General features: G+C 36.8%; 1 protein-coding gene across 1 annotated transcript in view; it reads left to right on the top strand.

Annotated features, from left to right (window-relative positions):
- The window catches only part of Sf3a1 (splicing factor 3a subunit 1), a 164,122-nt gene that overhangs the window by 102,604 nt on the left and 41,048 nt on the right, over positions 1-20,470 (top strand). The window contains exons 10-11 of the mRNA XM_067139124.2: positions 3,291-3,415; positions 19,536-20,004. Coding sequence (XP_066995225.1) covers positions 3,291-3,415; positions 19,536-20,004 — 594 coding nt within the window. The remainder of the gene's footprint in view (positions 1-3,290; positions 3,416-19,535; positions 20,005-20,470) is intronic.

The following is a 20,470-nucleotide window of genomic DNA, read 5'->3' as shown; positions in this document are numbered from 1 at the left end:
TGACTAAATTCAGCATTCAGTTGTAGTGTAAGGTTTAAATTGTATTGAAAAGTGGACCCCTGATACAAATTTTCTTAAGAGTTAGTATTTCTGACATCCTGTCATTGTGGTAATTTGATCAAATAATAATAATAATAATAATAATAATAATAATAATAATAATAATAATAATAATAATAATAATAATAATAATAATATTGTTTTTACGTCCTACTAACTACTTTTGACAGTTTTCGGAGATGCCAGTGTGCCAGAATTTTGTCCCGCAGTAGTTCTTTTACGTGCCAGTAAATCTACCAACATGAGGCTGACGTGTTTGAGCACCTCCAAATACCACCGGACTGAGCCAGGATCGAACCTGCCAAGTTGGGGTCAGAAGGCCAGTGCCTTATCTGTCTGAACCATTCAGCCTGGTGGTAGGGACACACAGAAGTCACAATGTAGAGTGGTTGCAACAGTTGGAAGGAGACAGAGTGCATTCCGATAGCTCTACTTGAAAACAGAACGAGTTTTGTTGTAAAATGTTAATTCTTGTAAAAAAAAAAAAAAATAAAAATAAAAATCCAGGGATAGATGTTTATTTTTGACAGACCTTCTACGATTGTATCATTGAGCTGGTTTTCAGCACTTCTCTCAAGGTGCTAGTCACTGGGCTTCCAGACAGGAGTCGAAATTGCTCATAACAAGAGTCTAGTCATCAATGATGCATTCAATCTTCTGGCATCATCAGGCTTTGTGTTCTTGTGACCTGAACAGATGCTGCACGTCACATTAAACCATGGGGGGTCTTCAGATATTACTGTATTGGCCGGAATATATGATGGGTATTTTTATGTTTATGTCTTACTGCTGTGGTTGGTCACAGCACACTTTTTGAGTAAGTGGGACAAAGTCTTCACAAAATGTACTTTCTCTGCACTTTTACTCATTTTGACATTTCACCCAAGGTGAATCTTTCACAGTTGCTGCAGTCCTCAATGATGCATTCAATCTTCTGGCATCATCAGGCTTTGTGTTGTTGTGACCTGAACAGATGCTGCATGTCACATTAAACCATGGGAGGTCTTCAGATATTACTGTATTGGCCAGAATATATGATGGGTATTTTTATGTTTATGTTAAAATGCCCTAATAAATCCCTCAGTCGTTTTATATGCATAGCCTTACATTTAAAACATTAGTATCATTTCCCATCTGAACTGGCTTGGTAAGTGGGTGTGTCCATGTGCTTTGAAGCTGAGCTCAAGGTCACAAATATGAATAAATTTCTTATTTTTTGATTATTTTTTTCAGTTTGTGGTAGATGTGATGAGCAGAATCGAATATAATGCATTCAAGAACTTTGAGAATCAATACTTGCATTCAAAACTATATTCTTTAGTAGAACATAACCTTCAGAAGTCGAGTAGGTAATTTATGTGGTACAAGACTTACAGAAACTTAGTATGCATTCCTGTGACCAAATAACAAAAACTTAGTAGACATACTGGTGACCAAAGATCTTCAGGAAAAAAAAAAGAGAGAGAGGGGGGGAGAGGGGTTTCGCTATCATGCTTGGCTCTTGTATATCAGATGTACTTTTCTTCTTCTTCCTCCTCCTCCCCCTCCTACTTTGGACCACGAGAAACAACTGGTTTACTGGTTTGTCTTTTCTTCTTTCCCCAGAATTATTCATCCTTTCATGGAGGTCGTCGTCCTTTCTTCTGACCAGGTGGTCTTGGCCTTTGTATGTTGTTCATCTAACCCCATGAATTAATCAATCTTAGTTTGAAACACTGCTCAATTTAAGATCTCATTTGTGCAGATACCACCCTCCTCTATATATTTTCTCGTCTCCTGAACCCATTTTATTTTTGTCTGTACTTTTGTGATCATTAATATTGTTGTTTGACAGCATATTTTTGACAAACTTGGCTGATCAAAATTACTGACATGAAAGAAGTTTTCATGGGAAAGTGACATAGTTTCCACGATGAAACTGAATTTAAAGTATCTATATTTTTAACTCATGTAATTTATGTAGGAATTTTTGTAAGATTATAATTATAAATATTATTGTGATGTTTAGCTATATGGTTGATGGTTTTAATTTGTTCCCAGATTTTCCATTTTCTCCATATTGTACTTTTTTTTGTCCTGTGGTCCCTCCAAAAACAGAGAATTGAGGTTCTCCTGTATAGTGTATGAGGAATCTGTATGCAGGTCAGATCAGGGAAGTGTTGGGAGGAGGGGCAAGTATGTAGAGGTAGAGTGTTACCCAGGGATTAGCTTAAAGCAGATGTTGAGGAAAATAGTAGGGAGGAGGGTAAGGAGAAGGTGGTAATTTTCCATGTTGGTACCAATAATTAGGAATGAGTTAGCTGGAAAATTCATAATGTCCAACAATGGACCAACTATATTGGGATTATAAATTTACTCATTCGGGACAAGTATTTCAGGGAATCTACAGTATATCATCTGATGATGAAAATGAGACTGTCTTAAATTATCAATTATAAATTTCCAAGTTCCTTGAAAATGTTTATTAAAAATCTAGGTAAACAATTGATAGGGAATTTGCCACCTGGGTGACACCCCTAATTGCATATCATGAATGATTGATTGATTGATTGATTGATTGATTGATTGATTGATTGATTGATGTTTAAAAGTGTTTTGATAGAATCTGAGGATGTTAATTCTGTTACTAATGTATTATTTTACTGGTATATTATGGTGTTCTTTGTGTTATATCTTGTACTTTGATAGACTGAAAATCTTGTATGTTATATTAACTGATTCGACATTGAAAAAGAATGGTTTCCTTCTTAACAAATTAGTTGGCCTCACAGACCTTCGTTGCTGATGTTTGCATCTCATGCCTATGGCACATGACGCTTCATCCACAGTTTCCATGTCGCTTAGCTATAAATAATGGGGCCCGTTTTGCACTTATACTTTCACATCAGCCGAACATGAACTGTTCACACTGCACTGTTTCAAACCTGACCTGACGTAAAAGCTGATAGTTGTCTCTTTTCGAAACTCTCACACATTACCCATTTTACCTATGATACTAACAAGTGATTTGTGTACTGAGTTTTAATGCACACTTTATCCCACCTTGCCAGCCATGACATGGCTTACGCGCTGCCAGTGTGAAATGTAGGAGGTAGTCATAAGAATGTGACTCAACTGGGTATTTAGTGAAAATATTGTTCAGAATCCTGAGTTGTAAATGCTTGTTCTTCTTTATTTGTCTTATGCTGTTGAATTTTTGGAGATGTTTTACTTGCTTATTTTGTTGATAGGTTCTGCCATTGAGGCTAGTTTGAAGCAGTTGGCTGAGAGACGAACAGATATTTTTGGAGTGGGTGATGAAGAAACTGCAATAGGTAAAAAGATTGGAGAGGAGGATAAGCGCAAAGAAGAGAAGGTAAGTTTCGAGACATCATGTATCACTTCTAGAAATGAAACTGTACAAGTGAAAATGATATTGCATGTTTGTTCATTGTATAATTTGGGAAAATCTATTTCATATCTGTTACAGAGGAGGTAATACAGTAAAACCTCATTACTGCGTTCCTCATTAACACGTTTTCTCGCTTAGCACGTCATAAATTCGAAGTCCCGATTCTCATCGTATTAAATCTCTTATAAAAATACCTCACTTATCGCGCCACGAATTTTTGCTATTACTGATTAGTAATGTCATCCCTTGTGAAACAAACGTGATTTCCAACTCGGGTAAGATCCGTCGCTACAGTTGCGTGATTACGAAAAAAGGCCTTAAATTTCTGAACTTCACAGGATAAGTTGCACCTTCGGGGATCAAGCCGTTAGCCTCACGAATGTTCAGTTTTGTTTCCCTGTTAGCAGTAAGATTAATAAATAATACAGTGAGACTATTTGTGCTTGTATTTCGCATTCTGTTCAGAAGTTAGAAATTGATTTTGTGTTGAGTGGTACAGTAAAGTGTAGCGAATATTTGTTGCTTGATACGATAGCCTGTATCTGGATTGGGAACATACCTATCGCATAAAGAATTTTCGCTATTACCGTACTACTAATACGATCACATTTTTCCTAGCCCTGAAAATTATATTTCATCCCTTGTGAAAGAAACGTGATTTACAATTCGTGTAAGAGCCGTCGCCACAGTTGAGTGATTACGCAAAAAGTGAGCCTATTTGTTTTGTGTTGAGTAGTACAATGAAGTTTTTTTTTTTCGTGATACAGTAGTCTACATCTGGATTAGGAACATAATCGTGTGAAATTGACTAGTGCGGTGCATATTTGTCTTGTGATAGCGTAGGTATGGATACGGAAAAAGTGAAATTCTTTTGTAATGAAGAAAACATTAAAATTTTTCAGAAAGTGGACTGGCATCCATATCGTTAAGTGCGCAGAGGTCGTGAATGTTGAACTCGCACCTTTAAGTTTCAACTCTAACAATTAGACTTAGTCGAAGTTTTTCAAAATAGTGGCCAAAGTCATTTGTTGCAGTTGCACATGGCCGAGTATAACCTCCAATTCGTTGTCTAAAAGTGTGACCAGAAAATAATGTTTTATAACCCACTGCTCTGAAACAAAATGCTTCTACTAACATTTGTTTTACAAAGAGTGTGTATGATCTGCAGTAATACTTGGGATATTTTGACTGGCCCCCTGGCATAGTTTTCATGTTTGTTGTTTGGTGTTTTTCACACCGTTCAGTGGACTCGTTATTTTATAAGCCCCAGCAGAAAAGGTTTTCATATTTGTTCTCTCATGTTTTTCACACCTTTTAATACTTTCCTCTCATCTTGAGAAATGGTAGATATAGTTTTCACTCTACCTGCAGATACATGATGTAAAATGCCTTCCATGTCAGAAAAAATCGTATCTAGTGTTTCCATATCCCTGTCGGGTATTTTTTATTCGTATATTCAGTAGTACGTCTTCTCGCATAACACGTTCATTTTTGTTGTCTGCTGCAGAAACATCTTAATGAGGTTTTACTGTATTATTTACTCAGTGACAGCAATAAAACAAGAATTACATACTACACCGTACAGTAGTTACATAACTTTTTCTGGGGCACAAATTTAGTAGTCCAAGATTTTAGTTTCCTAGCAGTTCTACTATGAAGTCAAAACATCCACAAATTAACTGACAGCAATACATACTGTATACAGAATTACCCCTCATTTACATTTGTCAAGGGGCCCAAGAAATACAGGTTTAAACAGGGAAAAAGTGTAAATCTTAGGAAACAACTTAATATATGTAAAATTGCTCTGGAAAAGGAGGTAAATGTTACACAAATTTTTATATTAATTTATAATTTCAACCTTATTCCCATTACTTACCTCAATGAACTGAATAACCAGAGGTTGGGACACATATGTGTAGGTGGGGCTTGCTCTTTCTCCATCTGCTGTTCACAAATTGTACCAACAGCTTTTGGAAAATAAATAAATAAATAATAATAAAAATAATAAAGGTCCAATGTAAATTAACTGTTGGTACTACAATGCAATTCTGCTCATCCACTAATCAGTAGAAGGGTACTGGTAGGTAGTTAAAATATTGTGTAATATATTCTTTTAATCTGGTTATCTTTCTTAGAATGGCTCAAGAATTATCTAAAATGCAATAAATTTTCCTTCTCTGGATGGAATATTTTAACTACCTTATAATCCCATCTGCCACCGGATAAGACCTACACACCTAAATTTCTAACGACAAAATTTGGAAAAAAGTAAATAACATGTTTACTTACCAATTTTTAAAAATTTCTGCAAATATGTCACAAAATTGCTAAAAGCACTGAAAACACCACAGTGAGAAATAAAACTAGTTCAGTGTACAAATCAGTCATCAGAACTACCACCACTTTGTTCACTGCCACCTTCCCGTATATAGTTGTCCTCACTACCATCCATAGAATTTGAAATTCCACATTTCTTGAAACTTTTCCTCACCAAGTCATTGGAGATGCAATCCACTGCAGTCTTAATCCATTTGCATAGGAGTTCCCCTTCGGGTCGTTTCCCTCGTCCAGATGGTGTCGGTACGTGATCGACGGCAGATGCCACCTAGTTACTTGTAAAGATGCCATCCACTCTGTGTAGAGCTGTTTCAATACCACTTTGAAAGGCCATTTCCCACAAACATCCGATGGCTGTAGCATAGAGGCCAGCCCTCCTGGAATTATTGCCAGATCAGTTTTTCCTTTTCTTCTCAATTCCTTTACGGCATCTGTAGTATGCCTGCGATAACTGTCGAGCACTAGCATGCTCCTGCATACATACATACATACATACATACATACATACATACATACATACATACATACATACATACATACATACATACATACATACATACATACATACATACATACATACATATCCCACGTCGTTCCACCTTAAGCGATGGGTCGGCAAACGAGGCTTCTCCACCAGTTGCGGTCTCTGAACTTCTCTCCTTCTTCAATGCTTTCCATAGTATGTCCTCTCTGTTGAATGTCAATCTTCACCATGTCCTTGTACCTGAGTCTTGGTCACCCTGTTGGTCTTTTGTCTTCAAGTTTTAGATCGTACATTTTTTTTTGGTAATCTGTTATCACCCATGTGTCGCATATGTCCATACCATCTCAGTCGCTGCACTGTTATTTTGTCCTGCAGTCTTACAACTTGAGCCTGCTTGCGGATTTCCTCATTACGGACTCTGTCCCTCCGTGATTTGCCGATCATGCTATGGACAAATTTCATTTCTGTTGCCTGCATTCTACTAACATCTTTGTTTCTCATGGTCCATGTTTCGCAACCATAGGTCAGGATTAGTACGTAATAAGTTTCATATATGACTCTCTTACATTTTGTTGGTATTTTCTTGTTCCATATTATGTCTTTAACTATTTTGTAAAAGTTGCTACCTGCCTGAATTCTGTGGGGAAATTTCCTTATCTATAGAACCAGTATCAGAGATAACACTTCCAAGATATTTGAATTGATGATTCATCTGTAGCTGTTTCCCCTCCATTTCAATGTGTCCCATTGGTTGCCCGTATCTCTTCATGACCATAACCTCACTTTTCTCTTGGCTGAAGATGAGTCCATATTCTTTAGCAGATTCTGCCCAGCAGTTTATTTGTCCTTGAAGATCTTCTTTAGAGTCTCCCTACAAGCATATATCATCCGCGAACAATATAACTTTCATTTTCTTACCTCCAATGGTTTTGGTGAACTTTTCTCTGAATCTCGTTCATCACAGTGATGAAAAGAACAGGAGACAGAACACCACCCTGTCTTAACCCAGATTTTATATCAAAGGTTTCAGTCATTCCTACAGGTGTTTTGACTTTACTTCGAGTATCTTCATACAAATTCTTGATCCAGTGTATCATGTCATCCTGTATTCCAATTTTCTTCAGTGCTTCCCACACCTTCTCTCTATTCACTGCATCAAATGCTTTCTTGATATCCAGAAAGGCTAACCACAAATCTCGGTTGTGTTCATAGTATTTTTCCATTAACTGACGAACTGTAAAGATTAAATCAGTTGTTGATCTCCCCTTCCTGACAGAAAGAAAGAAATGTTCCAACTATAGAGGCATCACTTTAACATCTCAAGTTGGTAAATTTTATGAATTGATGGTTATGAATTTCATGTTTTTGGTCCGTATTGAACAATATATAAGTAATAATAATAATAATAACTTAAATGTTTCCACCTTTTCAATACAATATATTCACAAAATTACAAAATTATACGGTACTAGTTTCGACCCATCTAGGGGTCATCATCAGCCGTATTGGAGCAAAGATCATTTGTGGCGAAATCCTAAGACAATATTATTTTAAAGAATAACAAGTGAAATGAGATGTTATGGTAATAGTTAATAATACAAGGAATATACATAATAAGAGGTTTTTAACAAAGAATAAAGTATAAATGGGGTGTTGTAAAAATTATAATCATGGAAATCAGTAAGTTCTTGTATTGAAATGAAATATGGCTTAGGAAGAGGGCTTAAGGTGGGGCTGAAGGGTGCGGGAGAAAGTGTAATTGTCTTGGAAAAGTACCTTTGATTAAATTTAGGATTGAGTTTAGGTTGGCTGCATTATTGTTTCTGAGGAAAGTGATAAATAGATCGAAGAGTATGTTGGGTTTCTCTGAGATTTCATTGAGATTGTGACTGGCATTAAAGTATTGGTCTAGGTGTATGTAGTAATTTTCCATTATGTTCAGTAAAGGGCCCTTGTTTGCTAATACGAGGATGTCCATGTCTTGTTCAATATTGGTGAAATTATGGTTATAATCTTGCATGTGTTGGCCGATGGCTGAAAACTTGTTGTATTTTATTGCGTTAGTGTGCTCGTGGTATCTGATAATGAAGTTTCTCCCGGTTTGCCCGATGTAGGTTTTTTTACAGGTGGTACATTTAATTTAACTATTACCATAACATCTCATTTCACTTGTTATTCTTTAAAATAATATTGTCTTAGGATTTCGCCACAAATGATCTTTGCTCCAATACGGCTGATGATGACCCCTAGATGGGTCGAAACTAGTACCGTATAATTTTGTAATTTTGTGAATATATTGTATTGAAAAGGTGGAAACATTTAATGCCAGTCACAATCTCAATGAAATCTCAGAGAAACCCAACATACTCTTCGATCTATTTATCACTTTCCTCAGAAACAATAATGCAGCCAACCTAAACTCAATCCTAAATTTAATCAAAGGTACTTTTCCAAGACAATTACACTTTCTCCCGCACCCTTCAGCCCCACCTTAAGCCCTCTTCCTAAGCCATATTTCATTTCAATACAAGAACTTACTGATTTCCATGATTATAATTTTTACAACACCCCATTTATACTTTATTCTTTGTTAAAAACCTCTTATTATGTATATTCCTTGTATTATTAACTATTACCATAACATCTCATTTCACTTGTTATTCTTTAAAATAATATTGTCTTAGGATTTCGCCACAAATGATCTTTGCTCCAATACGGCTGATGATGACCCCTAGATGGGTCGAAACTAGTACCGTATAATTTTGTAATTTTGTGAATATATTGTATTGAAAAGGTGGAAACATTTAAGTTATTATTATTATTATTACTTATATATTGTTCAATACGGACCAAAAACATGAAATTCATAACCATCAATGATGTAGCTTACCAGGCAAAACAGAAAGCCTTTCAATATCTAGGCCTAAAATTAAAGATAGCCAAATTACGCAAAGACATCGATTTCCTAAAGCAATGTATATCACTTAACTTGACACCTAATTTTCTAAGAAGCAATAAAAAGAAACATCGGACTTCACTTCAAAACTCAAAACAAAACAAACAAAATATGGTTAAGAGACGAAATTAAATTCTTGTACAGGAAGAAATATTTTTTGAATCAGAAATTATACGACACTCACCTCGCAGCGACTAAACTACTTTCAAACGCACAATGGACACTATTCTATCAAGAAGTAGAGAACAAATTATTCTACGAACTAGCCAAAAAACAGTCAAATTTGGAGAATAAACTCAACAGGCTAAAAAACTGCCAACTACATAACCAACAAACTAGAAACTCCAATAGTAACACGTTCGTTCGTACGCAGTTTCATCCAGCTGTTGTAAATCTATCTAACACGCCCTTAAGTGAAAGTGAACACTTAACTTTATCCAAAGGACCGAAACACAACTGGCCAAACTTGAACAGCCTCAACATAGCCGCTACTATGATCACAGAATCAGAGCTAGCCATCAGCAAAATACCGGAAGACACGCAAAATGAGGTTAGAACCGATGTTAAAAGGAAACTGACTGATATCCTCCACAATTTAACCAACCCCGCAAATAACCTCAATAGTAAAGAAAAAATTGCTGAACAAAAGCGCATATACGCCCTCAAGAAGAAAATTAAAGACAACGAACTCATCATAACCAAAGCTGACAAAGGCAATGCAACAGTTATCATGGATAAAAAAGTATATATTGAAAAAACAAAAAACTTTTTCACAGACAGCTCATTTTCCATAATCAAAAAAGACCCCACCCAAAAAATTCAAAAACTACTTAAACAAACTCTTAAAAACACTTCATTTTTATTTACCGAACAGGAAAAATCCAAACTCATACATATGAACCCAGGACTCCCCACTGCTAAAGCTCTTCCCAAAATTCACAAAACCGGAATTCCCATCCGGCCAATTATCAACTATAGACCGAGCCCCTTATACAGAATATCACAATTCATCCAATGTTTCTTAAGAAAAAATTATCAATTCTTATCCAAAAAGTCTATTAAAAATACATCTGAGCTAGTAGAAAAACTAAACAAGTTCAATTTGCAACCGGATCACTCCATCCACTCTTTCGATATTGTAAACATGTACCCAAGCATACAAGTATCAAAATTAATTCCGATAATTATAAACAATTTAAACAAAAACAGCCACTTAAGCAAACTAGAGATACAAGACTTTATCACAATATTAAAACTTATCATCGACAATAACTTCTTCACTTTTGACAATGTCATATATCAACAAAATGGTTTGGCAATGGGGTCACCGTCCTCAGGTATCTTAGCAGAAATATACCTGGACTTCCTCAAATACACCAAAATTGACAACGAATTCGAAAACATTCTCTTTTGGGCCAGATATGTCGACGATGTCTTTGTAATCATGAACGAGAAATCAATTAACGCACCCACCACCCTCTTAAGACTCAACAATATTGATCCTCATATCAAATTCACACTAGAATCCGAATCAAATCAAAAAATCAACTTTCTAGATTTAACCATCACTAGAAACTCAGATTCTTTCAGTTATAAAATTTTCAGAAAACCCACTCAAACAGCCTCCACCATTCGCCAAGATTCAGTGCACCCCCAGTCCCACAAACGAGCCACATACAACAGCCTAGTTCACCGAGCCTTCAGCATACCTATGTCCAATAAAGATCTAAAAAACGAACTCAACACAATCCGCGGAATCGCAAAATTCAACGGCTTCAGCAATCATTTTATAGAAAGGATAATCAATAAACACAAACATCGCCCAAAAACTACCCTCAAAAAAGAAATAACCAAACCTCTAACATTTTCCACCTTCACGTTCAACAATGATATCTACAAGTTAACCAACATCTTTAAGAAACAAGGCGTTAAAATAGCCTTCAAAACCAACAATAAGAACATAAATGTTTTATACAATACTTCACACATCAACAAGACCAGCAGTTTTTTAAAATCAGGAGTTTATAGGATCAAATGTACCACCTGTAAAAAACCTACATCGGGCAAACCGGGAGAAACTTCATTATCAGATACCACGAGCACACTAACGCAATAAAATACAACAAGTTTTCAGCCATCGGCCAACACATGCAAGATTATAACCATAATTTCACCAATATTGAACAAGACATGGACATCCTCGTATTAGCAAACAAGGGCCCTTTACTGAACATAATGGAAAATTACTACATACACCTAGACCAATACTTTAATGCCAGTCACAATCTCAATGAAATCTCAGAGAAACCCAACATACTCTTCGATCTATTTATCACTTTCCTCAGAAACAATAATGCAGCCAACCTAAACTCAATCCTAAATTTAATCAAAGGTACTTTTCCAAGACAATTACACTTTCTCCCGCACCCTTCAGCCCCACCTTAAGCCCTCTTCCTAAGCCATATTTCATTTCAATACAAGAACTTACTGATTTCCATGATTATAATTTTTACAACACCCCATTTATACTTTATTCTTTGTTAAAAACCTCTTATTATGTATATTCCTTGTATTATTAACTATTACCATAACATCTCATTTCACTTGTTATTCTTTAAAATAATATTGTCTTAGGATTTCGCCACAAATGATCTTTGCTCCAATACGGCTGATGATGACCCCTAGATGGGTCGAAACTAGTACCGTATAATTTTGTAATTTTGTGAATATATTGTATTGAAAAGGTGGAAACATTTAAGTTATTATTATTATTATTATTATTATTACTTAAATTTTATGAAAGAATTATAGAGCATAAAATCAGACCCCTTATTGAAGAGAACCTCTTCGAAGAACTAGCATGCGCCTCTTATGCAATACAGCTACCGAGTAACATTGCCAAACACATTTCACCCAGTTCTCAATAGCTCACTGTCCATCCAGCCAGATTCTTGGCTTGGAACAAAAATACCAGACGGCACATTTCTTTTCGGAACCACATACGGAGGAATTTAGGTTCCATCAGCTAACATGCATTACATTGCCATGCAGCGTTGTTTTTCATTACCACCTGTCCATATAGTAACACTTTTAGAGCCCTTAATGTGAACGGTATTGTATATACTCCGCACGGCCTTACTTCTAAATTGAAGTTTCGCAAAACAAATGAGCATCGCCTCTCCTCTGTTGCCAGCGCGCTACACCCGCGGGAACAGCGGATGTAATACGGCCGCGTTAAATAGCCCTTGTCAAATGAAGTACCGTACTCAGAAAAACTAATGAATATGGATTGAAAACAATTTCACAAAAACACTTGCTAACATCTGACAATAAGAGAGAATATTTTATTAAGAATAAAAGAGAATGAGGAAATAACACATCACTCACCGCTAATGGCTGGCACAGAAAGAGGTTATGGCCTACAAAGGGAACATTCTGCTGATCTCAGAGTCACAGGAACTCTCCAACAATATGAAAAACACACTAATTACTGAAGGAAAATGCAAAAGATCGCGAACCGTACTGAATACCATACACGCTGAGCGAGATAGGTTAACCACGTGGTGAATGTAAATATTAGAGTTGGCAACTAGATTTCGAGATCGTGCTCTGCCGATATAAATCGATATGAATGGCAGCTTGGGATTGGTTGGATGTCTATGCTTCACCTCATAACCACCAGACGGAGCCAAAATCTGCCAAAATGTCCATTTTGAAGTGGGGCCGTTCGGAGTATAGTGGCATTTCAAAACAAATGGGTGTATGATCAGTATTCCCAGTTTGAGAAAGCAAATAGGAATTTTGCTTCCGCAAACAAATAACATGGCGATGAAAGGCTGTCAACTTTTCTTCCTAGACAACAGGGAGACATGAAATAGACTACGTCTTCATTTACACAATTTGTTTCTTCGATGAAATTTCCTTATCCACCCATGGCTTGCAGTAAACCCCCTCCTTTTTAAGTTCCTTTGTGATATCTAATGATTTTAGTTGATTGACACATTTCAGTCGATACACCATAACCTCGTTAAAGTCTTTCAGTCACATAGTTATGAAGCCGTTCTTCAGTTTCAGGAAACTGTGCACTCTGCCCTCGGAAAGCTGTACGATCAGCATTACTTTTAAATAGCTTCCTTCATCTTCCTCCAGTCGTAAATACATGATTCATTAATATCATATTTTCTGCTGGCGGCATGATTTCCAATAGTAGTTTCAACTCCTGTTACAACTTTAAGTTTCTCACTCACAGTAAGTGACTGCAAACTTTTTAAAATTCAGTACCCTTTACCACTGATGCTTCTTTGCACAGAACACAAAGTATTAATCAATTTCCACACCATGAGGTTCCAGTAACGCGGAAGTGAGCGACAGAGCAAGGTCTTAGCCGTTGACAAGTCACGTGACACAAAACCGCTGTTGGTGCATCTTTGGAACAATGTACTACGAAACCACGATATGAACGGCTTATGTGTGATCTGCACCTGAATTTCATCATCATCATCCTAAACCATCTCCAGTTTCCCGGGTGTGGTATATGAGCCTCCTCCATCTCATCCTGTCCTTGTACCATTCTTCCTCCACCAACTTGTCCCAATCATGACCTCTCAGCAGTACATCATTCTTAACTAAATCTATCCATTTCCTTCGTGGCCTTCCCACGGGTCGTCTTCCTTCTACTTTTCTGTCAAATTCCTTCCTTGTAGTTCTGTTTACTGGCATTCTCTTCATGCGACCAAACCACTTCAGTCTTGATATCTTAATCTTATTCCTACTTCTTCTCTAATTTTCTCATTCCTAATCTTGTCTTTCCTGGTTTTCTGGATCATAGTGCGTAGGAATTTCATTTCAGCTGCCTGAAGTTTGGAATTATCTCTATTGGTCAGTATTGTGGTTTCAAGACTGTATGTAAGAATTGGTGTATAATAGGACTTGTACAATGTCATTTTTGTTTTCATGGATATTTACTCATCCCACAGCAGGTGTCTTACCTAGTAGTAAAATTGTGTTGCCTTATTGATTCGATTGTTCACCTCATGTTTTGCTAGGTTGTCATTTGATATAACGCTACCCAAGTATTTGAAAACTGGAACACTGTCCAGTTGGGCTTCATTTAACATGACTATTGGTTCTGCTCCTTCCCCATACACTTTCATCACCACCGTCTTGGTCTTGCTGATGTTTAAACCATATTTCTTAAACTCCTCATTTCAGCTTTGCATTCTCTCTCCCAATTCCTCTCCTGAGTCACTCCAGATCGCAACATCATCTGCAAATGTGAAGGCTTTGATATCTCCATGTTCTTTCCTTTTAATAGATTTCATTACTACATCCATTACAATAATAAATAGAAGTGGTGACAATGAGCTGCCCTGCTGCACTCCTCTCTTTGTTTCAAACCAGTCCGAATTTAAAGAGCAATATTTCTGTAAGAAAAAAAAAGTGCAGTTATTGAGAATTATATGATACTATCAATGTGCCTCAACATTAATACATATGTATTCCAAATTAGTCCAGAATCAAACACGTCTCATCTCTAATGTCCTCAAACTTTTCAAGTTCATAAAGGTTATGAAAATTAAGTTCAACCCCCCTCCCGTACAGATATCTATGTAAAATGTCCACTGTTGCACTTCCCTCAGCACTGGTAGGCATCACTTCACAATCTTCTTCTTTTTCTTATTCCTCTTCATCATCATTGCCATTGGAGGGAGACTTGACACCTGTTTGTTCTGCATCATCTCCTCCACACTTCTTTGAGATGGTATTCTGTTTTCCAGCCTTCCCAGACTTTGCACTGAAGTGAAGCACATCCAAGATTGAAACTTTAAGTGATGGAGCCTTTCCAGCATCCATAAGGAATAAAATTCACTACACCAGGTTCTTCCTATAAAGTGACTTAAATCCATATGATGCAGCATGTTTGTGCAGTTATAGGCAGAAATTCTAATTGTACATTCCTCAAATAAACATCTGCAGGATGTGCAGGACAACAGTCGATATAAAGAAGGAACTTCCAAATTTTGCACCCTTTTATGTATCCAGAACAGCCAAAAGCTGTCAAAAAAGATTTCAGGTCATGTTGACATGACAGGCAGTTAATTGGTAATGATTGCACATGCTTGAAGCAGCACTCCTTGGCAGACAAATGCTTTGCATGGCACTCCACAATGAAAAGCCTTGTTCTAATGTAAACTTCACTTTTAAATAAAGCAATATTGACAAACCTCTTTAAGACCACCTACATTTGGAATAACATCTGAAACAGCACACCTTGAAGCAATCTTAAATTTCTGATTATCAGTTTTGTGATTACGCTCTCTCACAGTCTTAGCAGTTGACTCACGGTTACCTGTTAAAGTGGCTTAAAGTGGAGTAACAACTGTATTGTTAGGTTGGTGTTCCCTGTCAGCTACTGAAGAAATATTGTTATTTTCCAAAATATTATAATGTCCATTGTCCAAATCCCCAGTAAATAATAAGTCATGAATCATGTGACCAGATCCGTAATCCATTATTACATCACTATTTTCCCTGTGAACTCTGAAGTGGTACTCGGAAAACAACTCGCACACACTGTGAAGTTCAGCATGTCCACGTTTCTGTCCATTACCAAGCATTACACGTTTATAATCAGTGACCTTAGAAATGCGCTAGGAATATTAGAAGCCTTGTTGACCTTCAGTGTGCTGGCACAGAGATGTACGGATATTTTGTCCATAGGACTCGTCACCAATAATAAAGTTCTGATATCCAAGCCAGTTTTTGGTAATATTGTCAACAACAATTGAACGTATTTCAATGTCTATCTTCAGTACCTTATAAACACTAAAAAATTGCATAGAATAAACAATCACTAGTAATAGGAATCACTTCAAAATTGTTTGTATTTGAAGGACCACACGTCACTGAAAAATTCTCGTGCACAAGGAGTCGTCTTTTTTTGTTGTAGAAGGACCACACGTCATCATATTGGACTCTGTATAAAATTGCTTCACATTTTCTAACTTCCGTTTTTCTTACATCCGCTTAGCATTCTTTATCTTCCTAGCAACACGTATAATTAAAAGTGAAACTACTCTAAAAAATCGAATGTTTATGTCTTTGTGTAAAACGGCATCTTATATGAAATGTTCGTAGAACACAACATATTTTCTAGTTCTGTAAATACAGTGAGTGAGTAGGTGTGAAGAAGAAACAACATTATGTAAGAATAGGTGTTGAGTGTTCATCAAATAAAAGATTCCACAAGTTACAATATAAAACCCATTTTCGCTGGAGACGACTGATAGGGAGAGAGTCCCTGTAACAACAAACTTTCTCACTCTCGAAGGCAGCTGAGCAAACGTTCTTTGGAACAACACTACGCATCGAGCTGTTTGCTCTTTGAATATGCAATGGCAGGAGTACCGGAAAAGCTCTCCAATAAACGTTGAAATGCTTCTGAGAACCTGACTATTGTAGTTTCCTTCTCAGTTGCTTGATAGGCTGTATTTTCTGTACACAAACACATACAAAGCGATGAGCACTGTGTATCGGAAGTATGTGTATTCAATTCTGCGATCTCTAAGGCAATAAATAAAAATCGGTATATGTTATCAATTACAGCAAATGGCGTTGCGGTCGTAGCAGGATCGGTCGTAGATACAGCAGTACGCATTATGCTCTTTGGCAGTGAGAGTTCGCTACTGGCAAATGTCCAGCATTTAAGTATAACAATGCCAAAAACTGAAGTCTCAACAGTTTCTTCGAGGGCCAAGGAATACAACAGTGAGGCGTTTTTCGTATTTGATGCTGCAAGAAAGATTCCATTGTGTAAGTACTGTAATGTTCGTATTACTTGGAAACGGAAATACACGTGCGATAAACACTGCAGAGAATCAGAAACACACACAAAAAAGAAAAAGACTGAAGCCAAATGAAAATAAATCTAAGTGGCAAATAATAATCGGCGATACTTTACACATCGTAAAGAAGTTGAAAAGTGATAGAGAGCAGTTTGTAATAGACAGAACAAAAGCATTCATGCAAGTCGGCATTCCTATAGAAAAAACTAGATAATCCTGGCATGAGGACATGGATGATTATAAAAGGAATGATAAATAATACTGTCTTTCTTGTAAAATACGACAGTATTAGTAGGCCTATTGTAAATAAATCACCTGTTGAGTAATAATACTGTTTTTGTTTTTGTCCCACTAACTACTTTTATGGTTTTCGGAGTCACAGAGATGCTGAAATTTTGTCCCACAGGAGCTCTTTTACGTGCCAGTAAAACTAGTGACACGGGGCTTACGTATTTGAGCACATTCAAAAACCACCGGACTGAACTTGCCAACTTGGGCTCAGAAAACCAGCGCCTTAACCGTTTGAGCTACTCCTCCCTGGTCAGGCAACGCCAGCATATCCATGAACATTTTTCAGGTCAAAATGCAGTGAAAGCACATCTGGTACAGGAGAAGAAAGAAGACATTGTTAGTGAAGTTTTAGGAGGTTTGATAGAAGACCACAGTGAATTTGCATCCAAGTGTTCGCAAGCATTATGGTTTCAGACGTCTAATGTGGTCAACGAAAGGGGCTACTCTGCTTACACAAAGATACTTTCTGACTGTCGCACAACTCTGCATCCTGATAATGTTGAAACCATGCTTACTTTGTGGACAAGTAATTAAAAACGTAAAAAAATGTAAGCTATGTATAAATTCATATTACAGGGCAGATCACCTAACTTCATTTCGAGGTATCAGTGATTTATGTACCGGTATTTATTTCTATAACATTTTGTATATTTAGTTCTTCTAAAATTTAATAACAATTTAATACATTACAAGAGTTCGCTTTAAAACCCCTAATCACGAAATTAGTTAGATTTACTCCATACTATAAGTAAGATATCACAAGAAACATTGATCAGTATGACAATTTATTTCCATTTATTTCCACCTACCATAATGGTGTCAGTTTTAACACCAAAATCAAAAATTTTATTTCACCAAAAAATGAGGCCCCTACTAATGAATATATCTACTAACTAGCTTAAATGACAACTTATTCTAATGTGAGGCAAAATAAATTAACTCAATATTATTATCTTACATTCTGAGTATACTAAAAACTATGTTACTTACTATGTTATCTATTTCTAAGAGACCGGGCGAGTTGGCCGTGCGCGTAGAGGCGCGTGGCTGTGAGCTTGCATCCGGGAGATAGTAGGTTCGAATCCCACTATCGGCAGCCCTGAAAATGGTTTTCCGTGGTTTCCCATTTTCACACCAGGCAAATGCTGGGGCTGTACCTTAATTAAGGCCACGGCCGCTTCCTTCCAACTCCTAGGCCTTTCCCATCCCATCGTCGCCATAAGACCTATCTGTGTCGGTGCGACGTAAAGCCCCTAGCAAAAAAAAAAAAAAAAAAAAAAATTCTAAGAACAGTGCATAGTCTTTAAATGAGAAGAAAAAAAACGTACATGGGATAGCCTGAGTGTTCTTAGACCAAAACAAACTGCGTACCTCAATTAGAACCAAAGATATGATTGCTTCAGTGAGAATTTTTTTTTGAAAAATTCAAATTATTCGAGGAAGGCGGAAGTTAAGTGATTTGTAGTATTTGACAAATCTGTGCATGAATACCTTTCTTTCTTCTTTTTTTAAATGAAGGAAATCGACCGGATAGAATGGCCGGACGGACTGACGTTAGTTTTCATAAAAAAGTAATATATAGATAAAATGGGGCACTGTCAAATGGAGGTAATCTATTCTTTTGCTTTTTGAGTTGAGATTAACTCATTCTTGATGTAGAACCATCAAGATAATGAACAACTCTATTTCTCACTATCCTTACACTTGTTTACAATCTGAACATAGTTTTCACTTTTATTTTATTCTCATTTTCACTGACTTCATAGAGCATAAACTAATCATTTGATCCTGCTGTATTCACGAAGGCTGTAATGCAGTTATCTGGTAGACTTTTGTAGTGAAAAATACACATTTTAAACATACTGGCTTTATCTAGATCAGCCATAATAGTCCAAAGCACTTGCAGTGCTGAATAATAAGTGTATAAAAATCAATTATTGCTTCTACTCAGTTACTAAGCCACTGAAGCTTCACATCATCAGCTAAAACTTTGTTACATGTCAAGTAATGGAAACAACCCACTGCCTGTGTGATGTACTTTGTATATAGGCAGTTCATTTCCATTTCTCCTTTCATTATGTATACATTACAAGTGTTGTGTTATCAATTTATATCTCTTTAGTTATAATGGTATCTGATAAATGTGATAATATCCTTTTCATTCCTCAGGTAACATGGGATGGCCATACATCTAGTGTGGAAGCTGCAACCCGTGCAGCTCGAGCAAATATCACTCTGGAAGAGCAAATACATCAGATTCACAAAGTGAAAGGATTACTACCAGATGAAGAGAAGGAGAAAATTGGACCTAAACCAGTGACTGCACGTCCAAACATGCCTCCAGTACCACCAACTTCGACCATGCAACCCCTTCCTCCTCCTCCAGGCACCAAAGGTGCAGCTCCACCAATGCCTGTTTCCAAACCTCCACAGCCCAAGACACAGCCTAAGCCTCAGCCTCCTCCACCACCTGTTCCAGTACAGCCCCCTCAGCCTGCTCCTCCACCACCTCCTCCTGCCCCTGCTCCAGCCCCAATGGCTCTTCCTCCAATGGCTGCTCTGCCACCACCTCCTGGTCTGATGCCTCCACAGCCACCTGGGATGATGATGATGCCTATGCGACAGCCTCCATTAATGGGTGGGTAAAATTTTAAGTTCTCATTAACTGTTCTGTGGAGACCATGTAACAAAATATGTAATAGAATGGCTTAAAATGAACCAACACTGCCATCTCATATATTATGAGCTTGTCTGCAAAACTCTTTCAAGTACAAAATTAAAATTTTAAAAAGAACAATTTTTTGTACCAATCAATAAGATAATTATCAAATTTAATTCATAATTTGTAATCGGTTTAGTTTAGTTTACCATTTTCAACCATATGAGAGTTTTTCACTCTTCTGTTAAATCAGTTTTTTGTTACAGACATGAACTACATTCTTAAACAGAAAATACGATAAGTAGCTTCAAAAATGTAAGACATTCACACACAAAAAAGTAGGGCACTTAAACATATGAAATCAGTATGATAGTGTCTTTTCAGCTTATTTTTAATTTAAAAGTACTATAATATTGCATGATGCACTCAACAATATTGTACTGAC

The sequence above is a fragment of the Anabrus simplex genome, chromosome 1 (genome assembly GCF_040414725.1).
Source record: "Anabrus simplex isolate iqAnaSimp1 chromosome 1, ASM4041472v1, whole genome shotgun sequence".
NCBI lineage: Eukaryota > Metazoa > Arthropoda > Insecta > Orthoptera > Tettigoniidae > Anabrus > Anabrus simplex.
The sequence above is the reverse complement of the archived record's forward strand: the minus strand, read 5'-3'. Positions and strand labels throughout refer to the sequence as shown.